At 47.7% G+C, this 19,414-nt stretch overlaps 1 protein-coding gene across 1 annotated transcript in view; it reads right to left on the reverse strand.

Moving 5' to 3' along the window:
* The window catches only part of LOC128836849 (integrin alpha-D-like), an 80,261-nt gene that overhangs the window by 53,229 nt on the left and 7,618 nt on the right, over positions 1-19,414 (reverse strand). Inside the window, exons 2-4 of the mRNA XM_054027514.1 lie at positions 9,541-9,648; positions 758-872; positions 519-622 (exon numbers count right to left, since the gene is read on the reverse strand). Coding sequence (XP_053883489.1) covers positions 519-622; positions 758-872; positions 9,541-9,577 — 256 coding nt within the window. The 5' untranslated portion in view covers positions 9,578-9,648. The remainder of the gene's footprint in view (positions 1-518; positions 623-757; positions 873-9,540; positions 9,649-19,414) is intronic.

The following is a 19,414-nucleotide window of genomic DNA, read 5'->3' on the forward strand; positions in this document are numbered from 1 at the left end:
CATGTAGTCATGGGGACGTCACCCAATTGTCACCTCTATACCATTGCTCCAGTCATGCTGACGCTGCCCAATTACTACCATCCATGAGTACTGGGGTTTGGGGAGGGAGCTGTCCCCTGGAATGATGAGGGAGAAAATGTGGGACCCCAGTCCCAGCACCCATCTCATTAGAGTGTGTACCTACCAGGAACTGGGAGCCTCGGGCAGCCAGAGACAAACCAAGGGACATGTTCATGGCATCAGGGGTCCCTGACAGGGGAGAGATGCACACCAGGCTGAGCAAATCAACTCCACTCCTGTCCCAAAGTGGAGGATAGAACCAAGAATTCCTGACTCCCAGCTCCCCCTGCTATAACCACTAGACCCCCCCCCCCCACACACACACACAGCTGGGAATAGAACCCAGGAGTCCTGGCTCCCAGCCCCACCCCCCACTCTCAGAAATGGTCACAGAACGCAAGAGTCCTGACTCCCACCCCAATCCTATTGCTGCCCCCCACAGTACAGGTTGCCCCTACTCTGGATGGGGATCTCCTGGCAGCATCTGGAGCCCGGGTCGCACTTGTAGACTTTGCCGGTTTCATTCACGTTTCCTGTCTGCAGCGGGGCCCAAACAATCAGCCTGCGGGAAAAAAGTATGGGGGGCTAGGGGATGGCCCACACACCCAGGGGACTGAGGCCCAGGGGAGGCAGCCCAGTCAGAAATGCCCCTCAGCATTGGGCACAAGTCTTGTGGGGTCCCACGTTCAGCCCTTACCCCCCAGTGCTGGAATTCCCGAACTGCAAGACGCTCTGCCCAAACCCCTCTGCTGCCTCCTGGAAGGTGATGGGTCCCTCCACGTCCACGCTGAATCCACGGCTCGGTGCCAGCACTGCAGGGTTAAACAGTCACCAGTTAGAGCTTCCCCTATGGAGACCAGGCCAGTGGTTGGGGCTTTCTGGCTATGGGACTGAATTCCAGCCCGCTACTCTAATCCACCAAATCCCACTCCTCTCCCAAAGCCAGAGATAGAACCCAGGCGTCCTGACTCCCAGCTCCTCACCACCTGCTCCCGGCTGTCTAGCCCTCAAGGGCTATTTGATGCAAATCATTCCCCACATTCATTTGCATAGCGCCACTGCCAGACACTCCCATTTAAATAAAAATATCATGAGTCGAGCACTACGAAATTCAAAGTCCATTTTGGTCAATTTCACGGTCACCGGATTTTAAATATCATAAATTTCATTATTTCAGCTCTTTAAATCTGAAATTTCACAGTGTTGTAATTGAAGGGGTCCTCACACAAAAGGAGTTATGGGGGTGGGGGGGTCGAAATGTTATGGGGGGGGGCTGTGGCACTGCTACTCCTGTGCGGCTGTTGGAGGCGGCGCTGCCTTCAGAGCTCGGCATCTGGCCAACAGCCGTTCCTCTCTAGCCACCCAGCTCTGAAGGCAGCACAGAAGTAAGAGTGGCACTACTGTGACCCCCCTAAAATAACCCTGTGACTCCCCTGCAACAGCCTTTTGGGTCAGGACCCCCAGTTTGAGAAATGCTGGTCTCCCCCATGAAATTTGTATAGGATTAGGTAAAAGCACATAAAAGACCAGATTTCACAGTCTGGGACATGTTTTTCATGACTGTGAATTTGGTAGGGCATGAGTGGATTCAGCGCTGGTGAAGGAAGTCCTAGATTTATCTCCATCCGCTTTCCTGATGCTGATGCATAGCGGATGCACTTCCTGTATGGACAGAAGGGACAGATCAGTCTTCATAGATTGATAGACTATATGGCCATGTAGCCAGTGATTTTAGTTATTATTCACTTATTGTTTTGCATTATGATTATGTTATATCATATATATTCATTGTACATTAACTAGAGTTAATTTGTAGGATTAAAAAGTATAAGATAATTCCTCTAAATACTGAACCAAGTACTAGAGATGACTAAAATAAGCTGAAATGCAAGAACCTGTATGTTAAAGCCTGCAAGACTTTAGCTTAACTATTTTAGGCCTTGGAGACAAGAAATGATGACATAAGTGACTGAAAAATAACCCGATGCCCAAGACTATGGGAAAAGAGGTACCAAGTGATAATATTGTGCAAAATTACCCAGAAGATTAATATTAGATCATAAAAATACCATAAAGGTGCATCTGTCTCAGACATGTGTCTTAACCATGGGATACAGCTTGTGCGTCAATGCTAATGAGAATAAAGGGAACTTACCCAGCTTATAAAAAATTGGGGCCCATTAAGTTTCCAGGGGAGACCGACCAATAAGGGAAAAGAGGGTGGACACTTTTATGGACACACACAGAATGTAGGTGTAGACAGAATCACAGTATAAAAAGGGGATGTCCAGAATGGGAAAACTGAGCTCCCTCTGGGAGACTCCAGCAAGAACCATCCCTCTACTGATGATCAAGTCATGAGAGACCCATCAGACCCTAAGACTACTGTCAGGGATGCGAGTGTAACTACATTTGTAAATTGTGCTTAGGTCTGTGTAGAATTTCCATATGCTCGGGTAATCATAACTAACTTTAATAAAACTTATAAAATAGATTAGACCTTGTACTGGTGAATTATAGATGGTCATTATCTTTGGTCTTTACGTGTTCCTAGAGACTAATTTTCAGTAACAGAAGTGACTTTCACTCTGTTAAGCTTGAAACTGTAGGCACCAGAGCTGAATCCACGGTGGTGTCACACCACATCACAAAATGTACTTTAAACTTCCACACAAACTGCCATGTTGCTGGACTTTACAAAAATGAGACAAGCCATTTACAATGCACACTTTACTTCTCTACAGAGGAAAAAGGACAGTGAACTATCTAAACTCCTACATGCCACAGGGGGCTACAACAGTGGTACCCTCAACTCACCTAACAATATTGTTAATCTATCCTACCACACACTTAGCCCAGCCGAAGAGTCTGTCCCATCTCAGGGACTCTCATTCTGCCACACCACCCCCACAAACACGATACAGTTCTGCGGTGATCTGGAAGGCTACTTTCATCGTCTCCGACTCAAGGAAAATTTTCAACACACCACTGAACAGTGCACTGACCCACAGGAACCCTCCTACCAACACTACAAGAAGAAGAACTCTGCGTGGACTCCTCCTGACAGTCAAAACGACAGACTGGACCTCTACATAGAGTGCTTCTGCCAACGTGCACAGGCTGAAAGTTTGAACAAACAGCATCACTTGCCCCATAACCTCAGCCATACAAAAGGCAACGCCATCCGCAGCCTCAGAAACAACTCAGACATTATAATCAAAGGGGCTGACAAAGGAGGTGCTGTAAAAAAAACCACCCCTGAGCGACATAAGCTTTGCCAGCATCAGTGGTAATGTGCAGAAAGAGATGGCGGCAGAAGAGCTTCTCCCACCGACATAGCTGCCGCCGTTCATTGAGATTGTTTAATTACCTTGACCGGAGAGCTCTCGCCCGTCAGCATAGAGCGGCTACACAAGTGATCTTACATTGGCACAGCTGCATCGGTACAGCTGTGCTGCTGTCAGATCGCTATTGTAGACATGGCCTTAGATTGTCTAGTGTCAACTTTCAGCCATTCGATCATGTTAGACCTTTACCTGCTAGATTAAAGAGACCAATGTTAAATATTTGTCCTCCTCATAGCTACTCAGATTGGGATTAAGTCAGACCTTAACCTTCCCTTAACTAGACTGAATTCCTTGAGTCTATCACTATGAAGCAGGTTTTCCAATCCTTTCGTTAGTCTCATGGCTCTTCTCTGACCCCTCTCCAATTTATCGACATCCTTTGTGAATTTTGGGCACCTGAACTGGACTCACTATTCCAGCAGCAGTCACACCAAGGCCGTATACAAAAGTAAAATAACCTCTCTGCTCCTACTCGAGGGTCCCCTGTTCATGCATACAGAGATCGCATTAGCCTGTTTGGTCACAGCATCGCATTGGTAAGTTTGTGTCGCAGGAGTCAAAGCTGAGTCCCTTCAAACTCATGTCACACACAAAACATCAAACAGCCAGTGGATGGCTACACTGAACCCCAACCACACAGGGAAGCTAACTCCCCCAATGCAAAGCTCCCCCATGGGACCAGCTGGGAGAAGTGGGTGAGTGGGGAAACCCCTCCCCGACAGCTGTCCTTCCCCACATCCCCCACCTCCTGGAGACAGGCAGCCAATCAGGACTTCCAAAGTAGGCAGCAGGGCCAAGAGGAATTGTGGGAGAGAAGTAGGGAGTGTAATAATCTCTCAGGGTGGCTCTGCTCTCCTCTCCCACCGCCTGCGCCATCCCTGCAAGCCCGGCCCTGGGAAGCAGAGTTCCCTGCTTGGAGCTGCCTCCTTTAGGCTTGGAGACAATAAAGACTCTCCATATTTGCAGGAGGAGCAAACGTGCGGAAGGTGGGCTGTAGAATTGTGGGGATGGTGGGCGGGGTTGGAAAATTATGGGTCTGGCTGGACAAAAGGGGGTGCTGGGAGACCGGGGGCAGGCTCCCCCAATTTCCCCTTCTTAGGCCTCATCTCCCAGTGTGCCTCAAAGCCCCAAGTCTGTCATCCTTATTCTCAGCCACCACAAAGTCTGCCCTCCCCCAGGCCCTGCGAGGTCCCAGCCTCACAGACAGAGCAGACGTGACTTTAAAGCAGGAGGAACCTGTGGTGACTTTATAGCAATTACTGTGCCAACCTCGTCCACTTCTTGCCCACCAACCCCATCCCCAGCCCACATCCTACCAAGCACACATGTCGCATAGAGGGGGGAGAGTCATACACACCCCCATGCCCTCCCAAAGAGACCCAACAAATGCCCACATCTCAGTGCCGGGTAAGCGAATCGCTGTACAAACAGCTCCTATACCCCACCCCAGAAGTGCCTGCATCCCAGCGCCAAATAATTTCATGGATTCCATGCCAGCAAAATATGGATTTCATGTTCATTATACCATGTTTTGATGTGGTATTTTCTAATAAAACAACCTCCAGAGAATGAGAATTATAATCCAGGTCAAAACATAGTCTTCACCTGCGTATGCAAATAGATCCACACCAACTTTAGACCACACCCTGAACTGTTCATTGCTTATCAACATAGCCTATACTATACCAGAGCCCAGTAGTTAGACGTTTTGATGGTTAGTTGGGGTTTAGTTTAGTTACAAGGTTCGGGGAGTTTACAAATACCACACCATATATATATATATAAAAAAAAAACCAGGGCTTTGGATTATTGAAAGATGTTAAATTGCAAATGTGTGAAGTTTTTATTTATAATTTACTTTGTGATGTTATTAGTTTTTTGTTTTTGTTGTTTTGGGCCTTTACCCTTTGTTTTAAAGAGACAATTTTGGGCAGGCTGCCATGATCCAACACACGCCATTTTTAAAAATTTTATACATTTTTATAGCAGTTCCACTGGTGTTATTTCTTTATCTGCTGATCCTTCATTTTTTCCCCCAAGGACATAAACCTATTTGTACCAAATAACTTTTGACCACTTGACCTTTAAGTTCTTGCCTTGGTTGCCAAAATGAAGGTCATGGACTCAGTTTTCAAACACACGACAGCCACACTAAACCCCCGTGGCCTATAACATATTATATAGATGTATAGTTTTTTTTATATCCCAATACTCCCCATGTTGATACATGATTAATACCATTAATTATTATATTACTTTATAATTTTGCAAACCATTTAATTTTATATATTATGTGCCTTAGAATTTTTGTTGATTTCTTTATTTGGCAGTATAAATATAACATAACAAGGGTTAATACAATTATTAATACAAATAGTATAACCATAGGATGTAACATTAAATTTGGAAAAGCTGTAAAGCTTGGAAGACCATTTTTTAAAAACATTATACCAATGGTGGACTGTTAATTTTTGGGGTGGCGTTTTTAAAATTTTAATATTTGACCATTGTGGACTGGAAGGTTTACTTTTTTTAAATCATCAGATTTAGATATAATTCACTTTGTGATGTCATTAGTCTTGTGTGTCTGTCGTCCTTGGCCTTCACCCTCTGTTCCAAGGAGACAGCCCTGGGCAGGCCATAATGATCCAAGATGCACCATTTCCTCCAATTCTTATACATTTTTATAGCTGTCCCACTGGGTAATTTCCTTATCTGCTGATTCTTCATTTTTTTCCAAGCTGTTTTGTATGTAAGCAAAGTCAGAATGAGCTCTCCCCCAACATCTGGTGGTGAGCTGTGGAAAAGGATTTCAGGGGCTGATTTCATGCGCATGGGCGCACCCATCCTGCCTAGCATGATAGCACTGCTTGCCCAAATGGTCACTTTGGCTGCTGTGGGATCCCCCGTCTCTTTGTGATTGGGGCAGGAGTAATAAAGTGTTGTTACCCTGGTTATGTGAATCAAGGACAGTAGAACTGTACTTGGCATTTTATGACTGAGGGACTCACCCTCAACTAAGCAGCACTTGCTAGGCAAGGGACATGGGTTACAAAGCCCAGGGAATTGAGAGAGAGGCTGGGGACAGATATTTGTTCTTGGCAGTATGGGCCCTGTTTGAGACCACTTTCATCCCTCATTTCTCCACGGTGTAATAACAAAATTAAGTTTGACTCAATTAGGAGTCTTGTTACATATTGCAGAACTAAAGTCACTGATATGTAGGTTCAGCTAAATAGAACCTACTTTGGGCTGCGTTGGGGGGTGCTGAAGACATATTGGTGAGTGGCTAGCAGGATGGCTCGTGGAGAGATGTGGGCAGCTGGAGGAGAGGACTGGAGTAGACTCCCACAGAGAAGCGTGGCAATCGGCTGTTGAGGGCTCGAGCAGCAGAAAGCGTGAGGTGTCTCCATGCCTCCCCCCCCCATTTCAACCCAGGCTGGGAGATGAACTCTGTAGATGAACTTCTGAACTCTGGTGCTGCACTGACCAAGGACAGAAACTGTGGGTAGGGTGACTTTTAGGTTGCTGGACTTAAAACCCTGAGGGGAAAAGGACATTGCCAAACTTACTTGGGGGGGGGGGGGCTGTTGAGTCTTTTGCTCATGCCGCATCATTTCCCTATTTATTAAAAGGCTTTTGCTTCCCTCAGACTCTGTGCTTGCGAGAGGGGGAAGTATTGCCTCTTAGAGGCAGTCATAGGGGTGGTATGTAATTGTCCCAGGTCACAGGGTAGGGGCTTAAGCCGGTTTTGCATTGTGTTGTTGAAAAGGAACCCCTAGATACTGAACCTGGCCCTTGTTGCTGCCAACTCTGATGGGCAGAAGAGTTACATGTACATGTAGGTTTTGACTGCATGACCTTTAAGTTTTTGCTTTGGTTGCCAAAATACAGGTCATGCACTCAGGTTTCAAACACACAACAGCCACATTAGGCCCCATAGAGAATATCATATTACATCCCAACAAGGGAATCCACCATGACCCTTGGTAAATTGTTGCAGTGGTTAATTACTCTCGCTGTTAAAAATGTTGTGCCGTATTGCCAGTCTAAATTTGTCTAACTTCCAAGGCTTAAGCTTGTGTTAGACCTTTGTCTGCTAGACCAGGGGTTCTCATCTTTTTTTCTCTCTGAGGCCTCCCTCGACATGCTACAAAAATTCCGGGGAGGGGGAGCAGAGGGGCCTTGGGCACAGGTGTAGTTTGACTATTATTTGGGGGGTATGGGGGACAGTGGGGCCCAAGCCCCACATAGCAGGTGGGGGGGGGGCTTAGCTCAAAAAGTTTGAAAACAGCTTAGGGTGAAGGAAGAGGATAGTTAGGGGCTGTGTGTGGGCAGGGGATAGCTCATGGTGAAGGGGGGTAGAGGGGCTAAATCAAGATGCAGGGAGGGGGGTAGCTCAGGATCTGGGAGGGAATAGCTCAGGGTATAGGGAGAGGGGTATTAAGGACTGTGCTGGGGGGATGCCCCTGCAGTCCCTGTTCCCAGAGGGGTCTGCCAGCCATGGACCTGGGGCTCTTACTGGCTGCCACTGTGGGAGCAAAGGGGGCTCGGAGCTTCAATCTAGGGCACCAGCAGGAGAGGCAGGACCACTCCTGCTGCTGCCTGCTCCATGCACCATCCACAGCAGCAGTGGTCTCACATTGCCGGGCTCTGGCTTCCCACCTCTGACCTGCCCGGGGCGGGGAGTGGGAGGTGTGGAGCTGCCCTGGGACTGCTGTGATTTTGCACTACAGTTGGGCGAGGGACAATGCCCCCATGTCCCCAATTCTGCCTCTGTGCTCAGGGCTTCTGCCCCACAGGGAACACCAGAGCTCAAGGATTCAGGTCTATGACTCCCCCAGCTTCAGCCCCGTATGGGGGGACATTGGAAATCGGAGCTTCAGCCCTGCAGCTCCCCCCATCTCAGCCCTGCAGGGGGATGCCGGGGATTGGGACTTCTTGAAAGGGCTTGTGGACTCCCTGTGGGCCACAGACCCCCGGTTGAGAACCGCTCTGCTAGACTAAAGAGTCCATCATCAAACATTTGTTCCCCAGGTAGGTATTTATAGACTGAGATGAGCACTCCTTAGTCTTCACTTCATTCATCTAAATAGTGATAGATTGAGCTCCTTGAGTTGATCAGGCAAGTTTTCTAATGTTTTAATCATTCTCATGGCTGCTCTCCAAATCATCTCAAATTTATTAATATCCTTTTTGAAGTGTGAGCTCCAGAACTGGCCACAGGAGTCCAGCAGTGGTCACACCAGGACCAAATAAAAAGGTAAAATAACCTCTCTGCTCCTACCCCAGATACCCCTGTTTATGCATCCAAGGGTTGGCCACAGCATTGCACGGGGAGCAACTTCACCCAGGCAGTTCTTGTTATCTCTGCTGATTCTACCACTTAGTGCAGGGTGGCCTGGTAAGCTTGTGTCATGGGAGCCACAGCTGAGACCCTCCAGCACTATAGGGGGACCAGATATGGGGCAAAATGGGTCTGGGTGGGGGGGAAGGAGCTGAGATGGCATTCCCCATTTTTCCCCCCCTTCATCCCTTTTCAGACCCCATCTTCCTGTCTGTCCCCCCTGCCCAGCCCAGCCCATCCCCCTCACTCTCAGCCACCCCAAAGTCGGCCCCCCTCCATTCCCTGATGGGTCGAGCCTCACAGACAGAAGAGACGTGACCTTGAAGCAGGAGGAAGCGACTGTGGTTTTACAGCAGGATTGTACAATTGCAAACACTGCATCCACTTCACACCTGCCGGACCCTCCCCCCACATCCTACCGATCACACACAACCCACAGAGAAAGGGAGTTGCACATGTGACCCACTCCCATCCCAGAGAGTCTGGAGGTGGTGGGGGGGAAGAAAACAGAAAAGAGAGGGCACTAAACCCAGGGGTCCTGATTACCAGCCCTTCCACCACACAAGACACTAGAGCTCCATTCCTTTCCCAGAGCCAAGTTGTCCTGATGCACAGGCCTCCTGCTGTAACCCACCAACCCCACTCCTCTCCCACAGCCAGCCAAGGATAGGAAGGACCCAAAAGTCCTGAGCCTCCAGCTGCCCCCATTCCCCTGCCAGAGGGTTACTTGCTGGGCACCCATGTGGAGGAGTCCTGCTTTCCCCAGTCCCTCTGAGTGGCACTTACCTGCGCACAGGTAGAGGAGCAGAGGCAGGGGGTCCATCCTGTGCTGGGTGAGGGGTGTCTATGGAGCGTGGATGCTCTCGTAGGACGTGTGAGGTTCAAGGGCACTGCCTGGAGAGGAGGCAGCAGAGCTCAGAGGAAAGATAAGTGCTATCTGAAAAGAGAAACACTGCCAGGGGTGGAGCAGGGACTCAGGGTGTTATAGGGTGGGAATAGAATGGAGAAGAATGGGAAAAAAGCCAATTACACTGAAACACCCAACTGGTCAGATACACACAGCTGTATGGAGACTGATGAAAAACAAACAAAATGACTAAACACCCACACCCTGAACTCCCCCCTCCATGCCAGTGGTCAGCTAGCCATTTTCCACCCTCCCCCCCCCGCCTTTGTAAATTCAAACACGCTCTAGTTTCAAATCTTGGGGAAAATACTACACACACCTAACCTGAAACAAACACACACGCAACCAGACAGACAACTGGACAGACAGACACACACACAGCTACTCTGAGAGACAGATACACAATTAGAAACAACTGGAGTGAGATATGCACACAGCTAAACAGACACTCTTACAAACTCAGGGCCATCCTTGGGCACATGCAGAATATGCAGCTGCATAGGGCAGGGCATCTGAAAATTTGGGGCACCCCTGGGTCTTAATATCCACCCGTCCGCCTCCTCCTATGCCTGTTTTATGGCAACTGCAGCCTGGTGAGTCTTCCTCTGGAGGGAATCTAGGCCTTGTCTACACTAGCAAGTTGGAGCACATTAAATCAGCCATAACTCCTGAAGTGTCCACACTGGCAAGGCCTATAGAGTGCCTGGAACCTGCAGCTGGAGCGCCCCTCGTAATCCACCTCCACGAGAGGCATAAAAGTTTCTGCGCCCGGGCTGAAGCGCCGCAGTGCCAGTGTGGATGCCCTGGCCTATTACTGCGCTCTGATTGGCCTCCGGGATGTGTCCCACAATGCCTGTTCTAGCCACTCTGGTCATCAGTTTGACCTCTACTGCCCTGGCCTCAGGTGACCAAACCATCAGACCTGTCCTTTAAATTATCTGGGAAATTTGAAAACCTCTCTTTCCAGGCAACCATGCCTCCATGCGCCAGGTGATCCCCAGCAAGATCCCTACTTATACAGCCCAATAGGATGTTGGCCTTCTTGGCAACAATTGCACACTGCTGACTCATAACTAGCTTCTCATCAACTGTAATCCCCAGGTCCTTTTCTGCAGAATTATCTCTCTCAGTGTTTGGAAAGAGCCCAGTACTCCAGTGATCTCTGCTGCTGATACTGTGCTGAAGGCTGTTGACAAGTTCTGCTATCTTGGAAGCGTACCCTCCTCTGGTATAAACACTGTTGACGATGTAATTGCTTGATTAGCCAAAGCCAGCGCTGCTTTTGGAAGATATTCCATAGGCATTTGGTCAGACGCTGGTGTTAAACTTCATAGGAAGGTAGCAGTTGGACAGTCACCAGTTGTCCTGTTGTATGGATCAGAGTCATGGACCATATATCGCTCCACATTTTGAAACTTGATCCGTTCCATATGCGCTGCCTCAGGAAGATCGCCCATGTGAATTGGTGGGACAGAATTCCACACACGGAGGCCTTTTAGCTGTGTGGTATCATGGGCACGGAAGCAATGCTTATGAACAAACAGTTTCTCTGGATTGGTCATGTTATGAAGATGGATGACACGTGGATACCGAAGATGGTCTTCTACTGCCAGCTTGTTTGTGGAAAACACTCCTTTGGTGGTTAGTATAAGCCAGTGGTCCCCAACATGGGGCCTGTGGGTGCCATGGCACCCACCAGGGCATGTACGTGCACCCATCTACTGGCTGCTGGACTGCTAGGGGCAGATTTTCATACAATTCAAGCACATGTTACCACAATTACACTCAGGTGTGTAAAATGCAAGTGCAAATTGTCAATTCTGTTCCTTTATGCGTGTTATTGCAGTAGTTAATTGGGTGATTACATATGCACTTTGCACAGATGACTGCACCCTATGTCTAATTGCAAATGGAGCTCTAGGGCTACATATACCTTCTTAAATATAAGACCCAACACCAAATTTCTTAACATGAACTGCATATGTAGTTCCCACATGGATTTTTATTGCTTTAGTTAACTTCCACTGTCCCAACATGAGAACTGGAAATGCCATCAGAAATTATCTTCTGCACCTTTCAGTTTCCAGGCTGCTTACTGAACATTATATCAGATAAGCCACAGTAGATACTTCCTGTCACTCAGGCCCTCTCTATGGTGCAGCATCTTGCCCTAAACTATTTCCAGCCTTGATACCATGGGTCACAGCCAGTGAGAGGCGCATTTCTGAGAGCTCTACAGGGGACAAAGCTCCAGGGACTCCAGGTGTTGTTACCACCACATCATCTGAATCTGCTCACAGCAGGATCAAGCTCGGCCACCTCTTCCACCAGAGCTGCTGTTGTGGCAGCCACACCAGGGCTAGATCAATTCTCAGTCCAGACACCAGGGCCCCTTTTGGGTGTGGGCCTGGTGCCACGGTGCCAATTGAACCCGATGTTGGTGGCAGTTCAATCATGGGAGGTTTCCCCACCAATTGCCAGAGTAGATGCTGCAGACATGACCTCTCAGCTCACCCCCTATGAATACTGACTTACAGGTTTAGCTCTTTACTTGCTCAGCCACTTTCACTGCAAATTTCAACACCAACATCTTGGTGCTCCATCATGTGGTGTTCCAGCAGATGGGCAGAGGTCGGTACATTACCTGCATTACCCAAAAAAGGGAAAAAGATTACTAAGCAAGAGATTTAGACCGAGCTGGATGAGCGACCGACTCAAAGGGGCGATTAGGAAAAAACAGAAAGCGTTTAAAGAGTGGAAGAGGGGAGGGATCAGTAAGGAAATGTACCTAAGTGAAGTCAGAGAATGTAGAGATAGAGTAAGAAAGGCCAAAGGCCGTGTAGAGTTGGACCTAGCGAGGGGAATTAAAAGCAATAGTAAGAGGTTTTACAGCCACATAAATAGGAAGAAAGCAAAGAAAGAAGAGGTGGGACCGCTGAAGTCTATTGCCGGAGAGGAGATTAAAGACAATCTAGGCATGGCGCAATATCTTAATGAATATTTTGCATCGGTGTTTAATGAGGCCAATGAAGGTATTAGGGATACTAGCACCACTATAGAGGGGCACTCGGGACGGGGGATTATCGTATCCGAGGTAGAAACAAAACTTGAACGCCTTAATGGGGCTAAGTCGGGAGGACCGGACGATCTACATCCGAGAATATTGAAGGAATTGGCGCGGGAAATAGCAGGCCCATTAGCGATAATATTTAATGAATCTGTAAACTCGGGGGTGGTCCCGTTAGACTGGAGAATAGCTAATGTGGTTCCTATTTTCAAGAAAGGGAAAAAAAGTGATCCGGGTAACTACAGGCCTGTTAGTCTAACATCTGTAGTGTGCAAGGTGTTAGAGAAAATTCTGAAAGAGAAACTAGTGGAGGACCTGGAGGGTAGTGGCAATTGCGATAAATTACAACATGGTTTTACGAAGGGCAGATCGTGCCAAACGAATCTGATCTCCTTCTTTGAGAAAGTAACGGATTTATTAGATAAGGGAAATGCGGTGGACCTAATATACCTGGATTTCAGTAAAGCGTTTGATACTGTACCCCATGAGGAATTATTGGTTAAACTGAAAAACATGGGGATCGATATGAAAATCCAGAAGTGGATAAGGAATTGGTTACTGGGGAGAATGCAGCGGGTCGTATTAAAGGGTGAACTGTCAGGTTGGAGGGAGGTTACTAGTGGAGTGCCTCAAGGTTCGGTTTTGGGACCCATTTTATTTAATCTATTTATAACTGACCTCGGAACCGATTGCAGGAGTGGGCTGATAAAATTTGCGGATGATACGAAGGTGGGAGGCGTTGCAAATTCGGAGGAGGACAGGGATATCCTGCAGGGAGACTTGAATGAGCTTGTGAATTGGAGTATCAGAAATAAGATGAAATTTAATAGTGAAAAGTGTAAGGTGATGCATTTGGGGATGACTAATAATTTTAGTTACAAGTTGGGGACGCATTGGTTAGAAGTAACAGAAGAGGAGAAGGACCTAGGGGTTCTTGTAGACCGCAGGATGACTATGAGTCGACAATGTGACGGGGCGGTGAAAAAAGCCAATGCTGTCTTGGGATGCATTAGGCGAGGTATATCTAGTAGGGATAAGGAGGTCCTGCTTCCGTTGTACAAGGCGCTGGTGAGACCTCATTTGGAGTACTGTGTGCAGTTCTGGTCTCCCATGTTTAAAAAAGATGAACTCAAACTGGAACGGGTGCAGAGAAGGGCCACTAGGATGATCAGAGGAATGGAAAAGCTGTCATACGAAAGGAGACTAGAGGAGCTTGGGTTGTTTAGTCTGACAAAGCGAAGGCTGAGAGGGGATAGGATTGCTATCTTTAAATATATTAGAGGGATTAATACAAGGGAGGGAGAAGAATTATTCCAGCTTAGTACTAACGTGGATACCAGAACGAATGGATACAAACTGGCCGTGGGGAAGTTCAGACTTGAAATTAGACGAAGGTTTCTGACCGTCAGAGGGGTGAAATATTGGAACGGCCTACCGAGGGAAACGGTGGGGGCGACGGACTTGTCTGGTTTTAAGATAAAGTTAGATAAGTTTATGGAGGGAATGGTTTAATGGTAAAACATAGTAGTCAAGGAAAGCCAAGCAATGGTGGGTAAATAGTATAATGGCTAACGGGGTCGGGCTGGAGACTCTTGCCTATATGCTCGGGGTCTTACTGATCGCCACATTTGGGGTCGGGAAGGAATTTTCCTCCAGGGCAGATTGGCTGAGCCTCTGGAGGTTTTTCGCCTTCCTCCGCAGCATGGGGCAGGGATCTCTAGCAGGAGGGTCTCTGCCGATTGAAGTCACTAAAAACAGGATTGGGGACTTCAACAGCAGAGTCCAGGGAAGGGGTAGGGACGGTTTTATGGCCTGCAGCATGCAGGGGGTCAGACCAGATGATCATAATGGTCCCTTCTGACCTTAAAGTCTATGAGTCTATGAGTCACTGATTTTTGTTGCACAATTCTTGCAGAGCATGCTGGAAAGAATTTTTAAAAAGCAATTTGTTTACCAGATTTTAAGCTAAAGCTATTAGCAATTCAGTCTGTTAGATGCAGACGTGATCATTCCCACTAGAAGGCTAGGCCAAAATACTCACTGTGGGCAGATTCTAGCACCCCTCTCCCCACATTCTGTAGTACTCTTCCTCTGCAGGGAGAGCCATTGGAATGATTGATGATTTTTCTTCTTTTTTACAGAAACAATCTGGCAATTCTGACATGATTTCATTAAATGTTGTGTTTGTCATGGGTGCACAGGGTTGGTGCTCTGGAACGGCTCTGAATGAAGTTCAGACAGGACCCTGTTGCAGTGTCAGGGCACACTCTCCCTTGGCTTCAGCACCTCCTTGGATCTCTTCCGACCTTGGAGCAGTCAGCACCCCTGTCCGTGCCATGAGCGCCCCAGGGTGGGGAAGCCTTACATGCCCCCGAAAGGGCCATGCACCCCAACTTCATAGTCCACAGTGACTCAGCCAGCGAGGTGAAGCAGGAGGGTTTATAGTCGTCTGGAACACGGCGTAGAACAGATCTTGTTAGCACAGAAAGCAGGAAGATTCAGCAAAGTCCATCCATTAAATCGTCAGCTTCAGTCTGGTCATAGCCACAGGAGCTCAAACTTTGTACAGTTTGACTTGTGCAGCGGCAGGCTGCCCCAGGGCTGTGGCCAGGGAGGACGACTCCCCCTCCCGGCACTCACCCAACCCAGATTCCACTCATCCCACCTGGAGAACCAGAGTGCAGTATCCAGCCTGACTCATAAGAGACCTCACCCGCCAGCCTCCGCTTGAGCCAAAGCCCATCGAAAGAAAGACTTACAAAAAGCAATGAAGTGTCAGTGGGAGACACACCTACGCCCCTCCAGACAAGGTGACAGGATTAAGGAAACTCCCCTAACCTCATTTGCATCAAAGATGGGACAGGGAGGCATCTCCATTAGCATACAGCAGGGAGAACAGAGATTCCCAGGCAAGAACCGCACTGAACTCTGGGACCAGGAAAGCAGGGAAGCACTGCATCATGGGGGATCTCTGCTCCAGATGTTAATGACGCCATGCCTGCACACACCCACTTATCAGACCAATTCTAGTAATAAATTCTCTATTGGTATCCAAAATACTGAAGCTGCCTAATTGCATTATGAGCTCCCTTGAAGGAGCACCACCAACAGCCAGGAATGATCAGTTCCTATTGTCTAGCCTGAACACCACAACTGTGGTATTCACCCTTGAGCCATCAGTTTATTCAAACAAATCTAGTGTTATTGCCCTGTAAAAACCCCTACCCACTCTCGTATGGGCTCTGATGCCTGGATCCAAATTTTACATCAGTTCCATTAGGACTTCATCTTCTCCTGACGGATTATGCTGGGGGCTCTTCCAGTCTCCAGCACTCCGGACCCTCTGCTACCACCATCACCTGTGAACCTTGATGGTTTTATGCTTCACAGAATGCTGTGAACCCACTTCTGTCTCTCTGGGTGTAGCCTTCTGACCACGACTTGTGTGATCAGTTATAGTTTGCTAAGCCCAACATTGTAATCAAATTTAAGTTCGATTTAATATTATAACTTTTGTTTGTTTGGCTCCTATGGTTACTATGTAATCGTAGGATTTTATGTTTATATTTTGTATGATGAAAGATAAGGATAATAATGTAGTATGTATATACATACATTATTATCCTCTGAGCCATTGGTAAAGATGCATCGGCCAGAATCTTGTGTCTGAAGCAGATTTCAAGGCAGTACTAGACCTTTAGGGTCACCACTTGTTAAAGTATTATTTTCTCCTGCATTTCAATTCGATGTTCCTGTACAATTGTTCAACTATGCTGTCTTGTTTTGTGTGTGAATGAGGAATGTGTGTGTAGGAAAATAAGTGTGAAGGCCATCACTGGACCAGATGTTCTAGGGAGGTACTGAGGACAGACTAATGGTGCCAGGAGATTTCAACATGCCCATACTGAAATGTCAGAGGAGGGCAGATTGATGACTCTAAAGATGAGGCAGGCACCTATCAATCTGGACAGGATAGCGGTGATCAAAACCAGCATGCTCTCTCCCTGAGAGACTGATGAAAGAACAAGGATGAGAAAAACAACTTGAGAAAACAAACACTGATTACAGCAGGACGATGCAAAACTCATTGGTCCCAATTAAGGAAAATCACTATATAAACCGGGTGCTTTGCCATTGAACTTTGGGTTCATCCTGCCAAGACTTCCCCCGGAGCATCGTGTCGCGGCCGACAGAACCCGGCTCCTCCCTGCCCGAGATCAACCTAGCTGGCCACTCTATTGCTCCTGACCCTGGACTGGTAACTATAACATCGACTGGCAGGACAGTGTGTGTGTGTGTGTGATATTGAATGCATATGCTAACTGTTGTATTTTTAATAAACGCGGCATATTGCCTTTTCCCCCGAAAAAGATCCCATGTTCTTTTTATAAGCATAACAACTACCCAGAAATAAATAACTTCCATGGTTAAGTTGGGAGAGGGAGGGGGGGAAGCAACCTTGTGGCTGTTTTTGGCTTCCTCGTTCACTCTGCAGCAACACTCCTCACACCTGACCTAAAGATCCTGCAGTGCCCCCCAAAATCCTGTGGGGTTTGCCCCTCAAGTGGGTTACTAACAGAACAATTGTAACATTAAAGTGGGGATAGGGACATGCTGCATCAAAGCATATGAGGTTGTCAGCTTGCAAGTGCTGTTCAACGCAGCCTTCTGAGTTCAGGGACAGGTAAGGGGTCAGCTTGGGAGTGATGATTAACGCAGTCCTCTCGGATGCGTTCTGTTAATGTGTGTGTGTGCTCATCTGATTCCGAAGCAGGAAGAACCCAGCCCCGGGGAACCGAGGTCCTGCAGGATAGCGCCATTGGGAGGGAACTGGCAGAAGGGAGAAGTAGAGCTCCGTATGAGAGCACAAGAGACACAAGCAGTACATTGATAGAACCACCACCACCACCCCCACACACCCCTCCCTGGAACAGTAACCCGAATAAATGAGCGTACCCCAAAGTTACGGGCAAATCTGGTAACATTTGAGCAGCAGCTCCTATGGTTTCAGCTCGCCATTTCATAAAGGAGCTTGATGGTTTGTTCCTGACATGTATCCTGAACAAAGGGCAGTTTGAATGAGGGTTTATCCGACCTGTAACAAAACCATCCCCTCTCAGAAAGGAAATAATTTAACAAATTACCATTGATACAGTCTTAGGTATTTACATATTGACATAGCACCTTTCTGTCAGGATGGTTTTCACACCAACTCCAATTTGATCTTACAAAATACTGCATAGAAGATGGGAGTTTTCCTGCTGTGAGCAGACAGCATCCCCTCCCCATACTACAGTAAAAGCTATCTTCCAAGGTGGCTGTGTTTGCCAAATGATTTTCCAGTCATACCCTATGCTGATATCTATGTTCGCTGTTTGGGAAGCTCTTTTGTTGTTCTGGAGTCCACTCCTGCAAACTCCCTATTCCCTGGTCCAACAGCTGAGCCAGGAACATTTGCATTTCTGCAAGTTATGGGGAAAGAGAGGAGACAGCCACTTCTTCCTAAACCACACCCATCTCCCTGGGGCACCTATTCCTTGCTCTCTGCTTGGGGCAGTGTTTGCCATTCCCATCTCAACAAGACCACGTAGCCATGTGCCCAGCCCTGCGCGGGATTGTGAAATCATAGCTCTGCACTGCTGCTAACCACACAGCAAGTTGCCCCACAGGATTTCTGACCCTAAGGAGCCATTTCAGAGACACATGCTCTGTCCTGATCGTAAACATCCTCCCATCCAAGCCGTGCTGAAAATGTTCTGTAGATTTTTCTACTGCCAGGAGCTGCCTTGGGCTGGTGCAATCATTCTTCTCTGGCAGACTTGGACTTTGGCTGTAATAAGCTACAGCCCTCTCCAGTGCTGTGTCAATGGTGCCTTCGAGCCATCTGTGTCCAATATGAAAGGGGGTTTGAAACCTGAGTAGGCCCAGACAGGAGCAGTCACGGGAGCCTTTTTCCAACACTGAGAAGTCTACGTCACATTCTGCTGGCCACTGGAACGTCTCACCCAGCCTACACAATGGGTTTGCAACTCTGGCACCACCACAGACAACTCTTCTGCAATAGGAGCAGAGCCGTACAAAGGGATTTATCCATTTAAATAACTAGAGCCTGGTGTGATGGGTTCTCTCACCAGGACCCCCTTAGGACTGTCACTGGATGTGCTGAGATACCACTGAGTCTAACCTTTCTGCCAACCTGGGCACCCCTCAACTCTGTCTTGCTGAGCCAGACCTTTCAGGCCTCCTCCAGCACAGATGGAGGGACTGGGCCATGCCCCTCTGCAGAATACAGACACCGAGATCAGCTCTGGGAAGACTCAGTTAAAGGGACTTGCCTCAGTATCCCAGTGCACAGCCCTTCTGGGAGCCTGAACCCCAGATAAGTTTGTCTCACACTGAGAAGTTTCATACTGCATCAGTTCATATTCACCCTCTTTCTCGAAGTAAAGAGAGATGCACAGACTATTTGCCCCCCAGGTAACAATGACTTACACTGGGTTTATTAATAAACAAATGTGATTTTATTAAGTATAAAAGGTAGGATTTAAGTGATCATAAGAGGTAACAAACAGAACAAAGTTAGTAACTAAGAGGTAATTTTATTCCTGTTTTGTAACTGGGAAGCCAAGTCAGAGGGGAATTCTCTGTGTTTTAGATCTTTTTATTTATCCTGTAAAGTTACCGTC

The sequence above is a fragment of the Malaclemys terrapin genome, chromosome 4, assembly GCF_027887155.1.
Source record: "Malaclemys terrapin pileata isolate rMalTer1 chromosome 4, rMalTer1.hap1, whole genome shotgun sequence".
Taxonomy (NCBI): domain Eukaryota; kingdom Metazoa; phylum Chordata; order Testudines; family Emydidae; genus Malaclemys; species Malaclemys terrapin.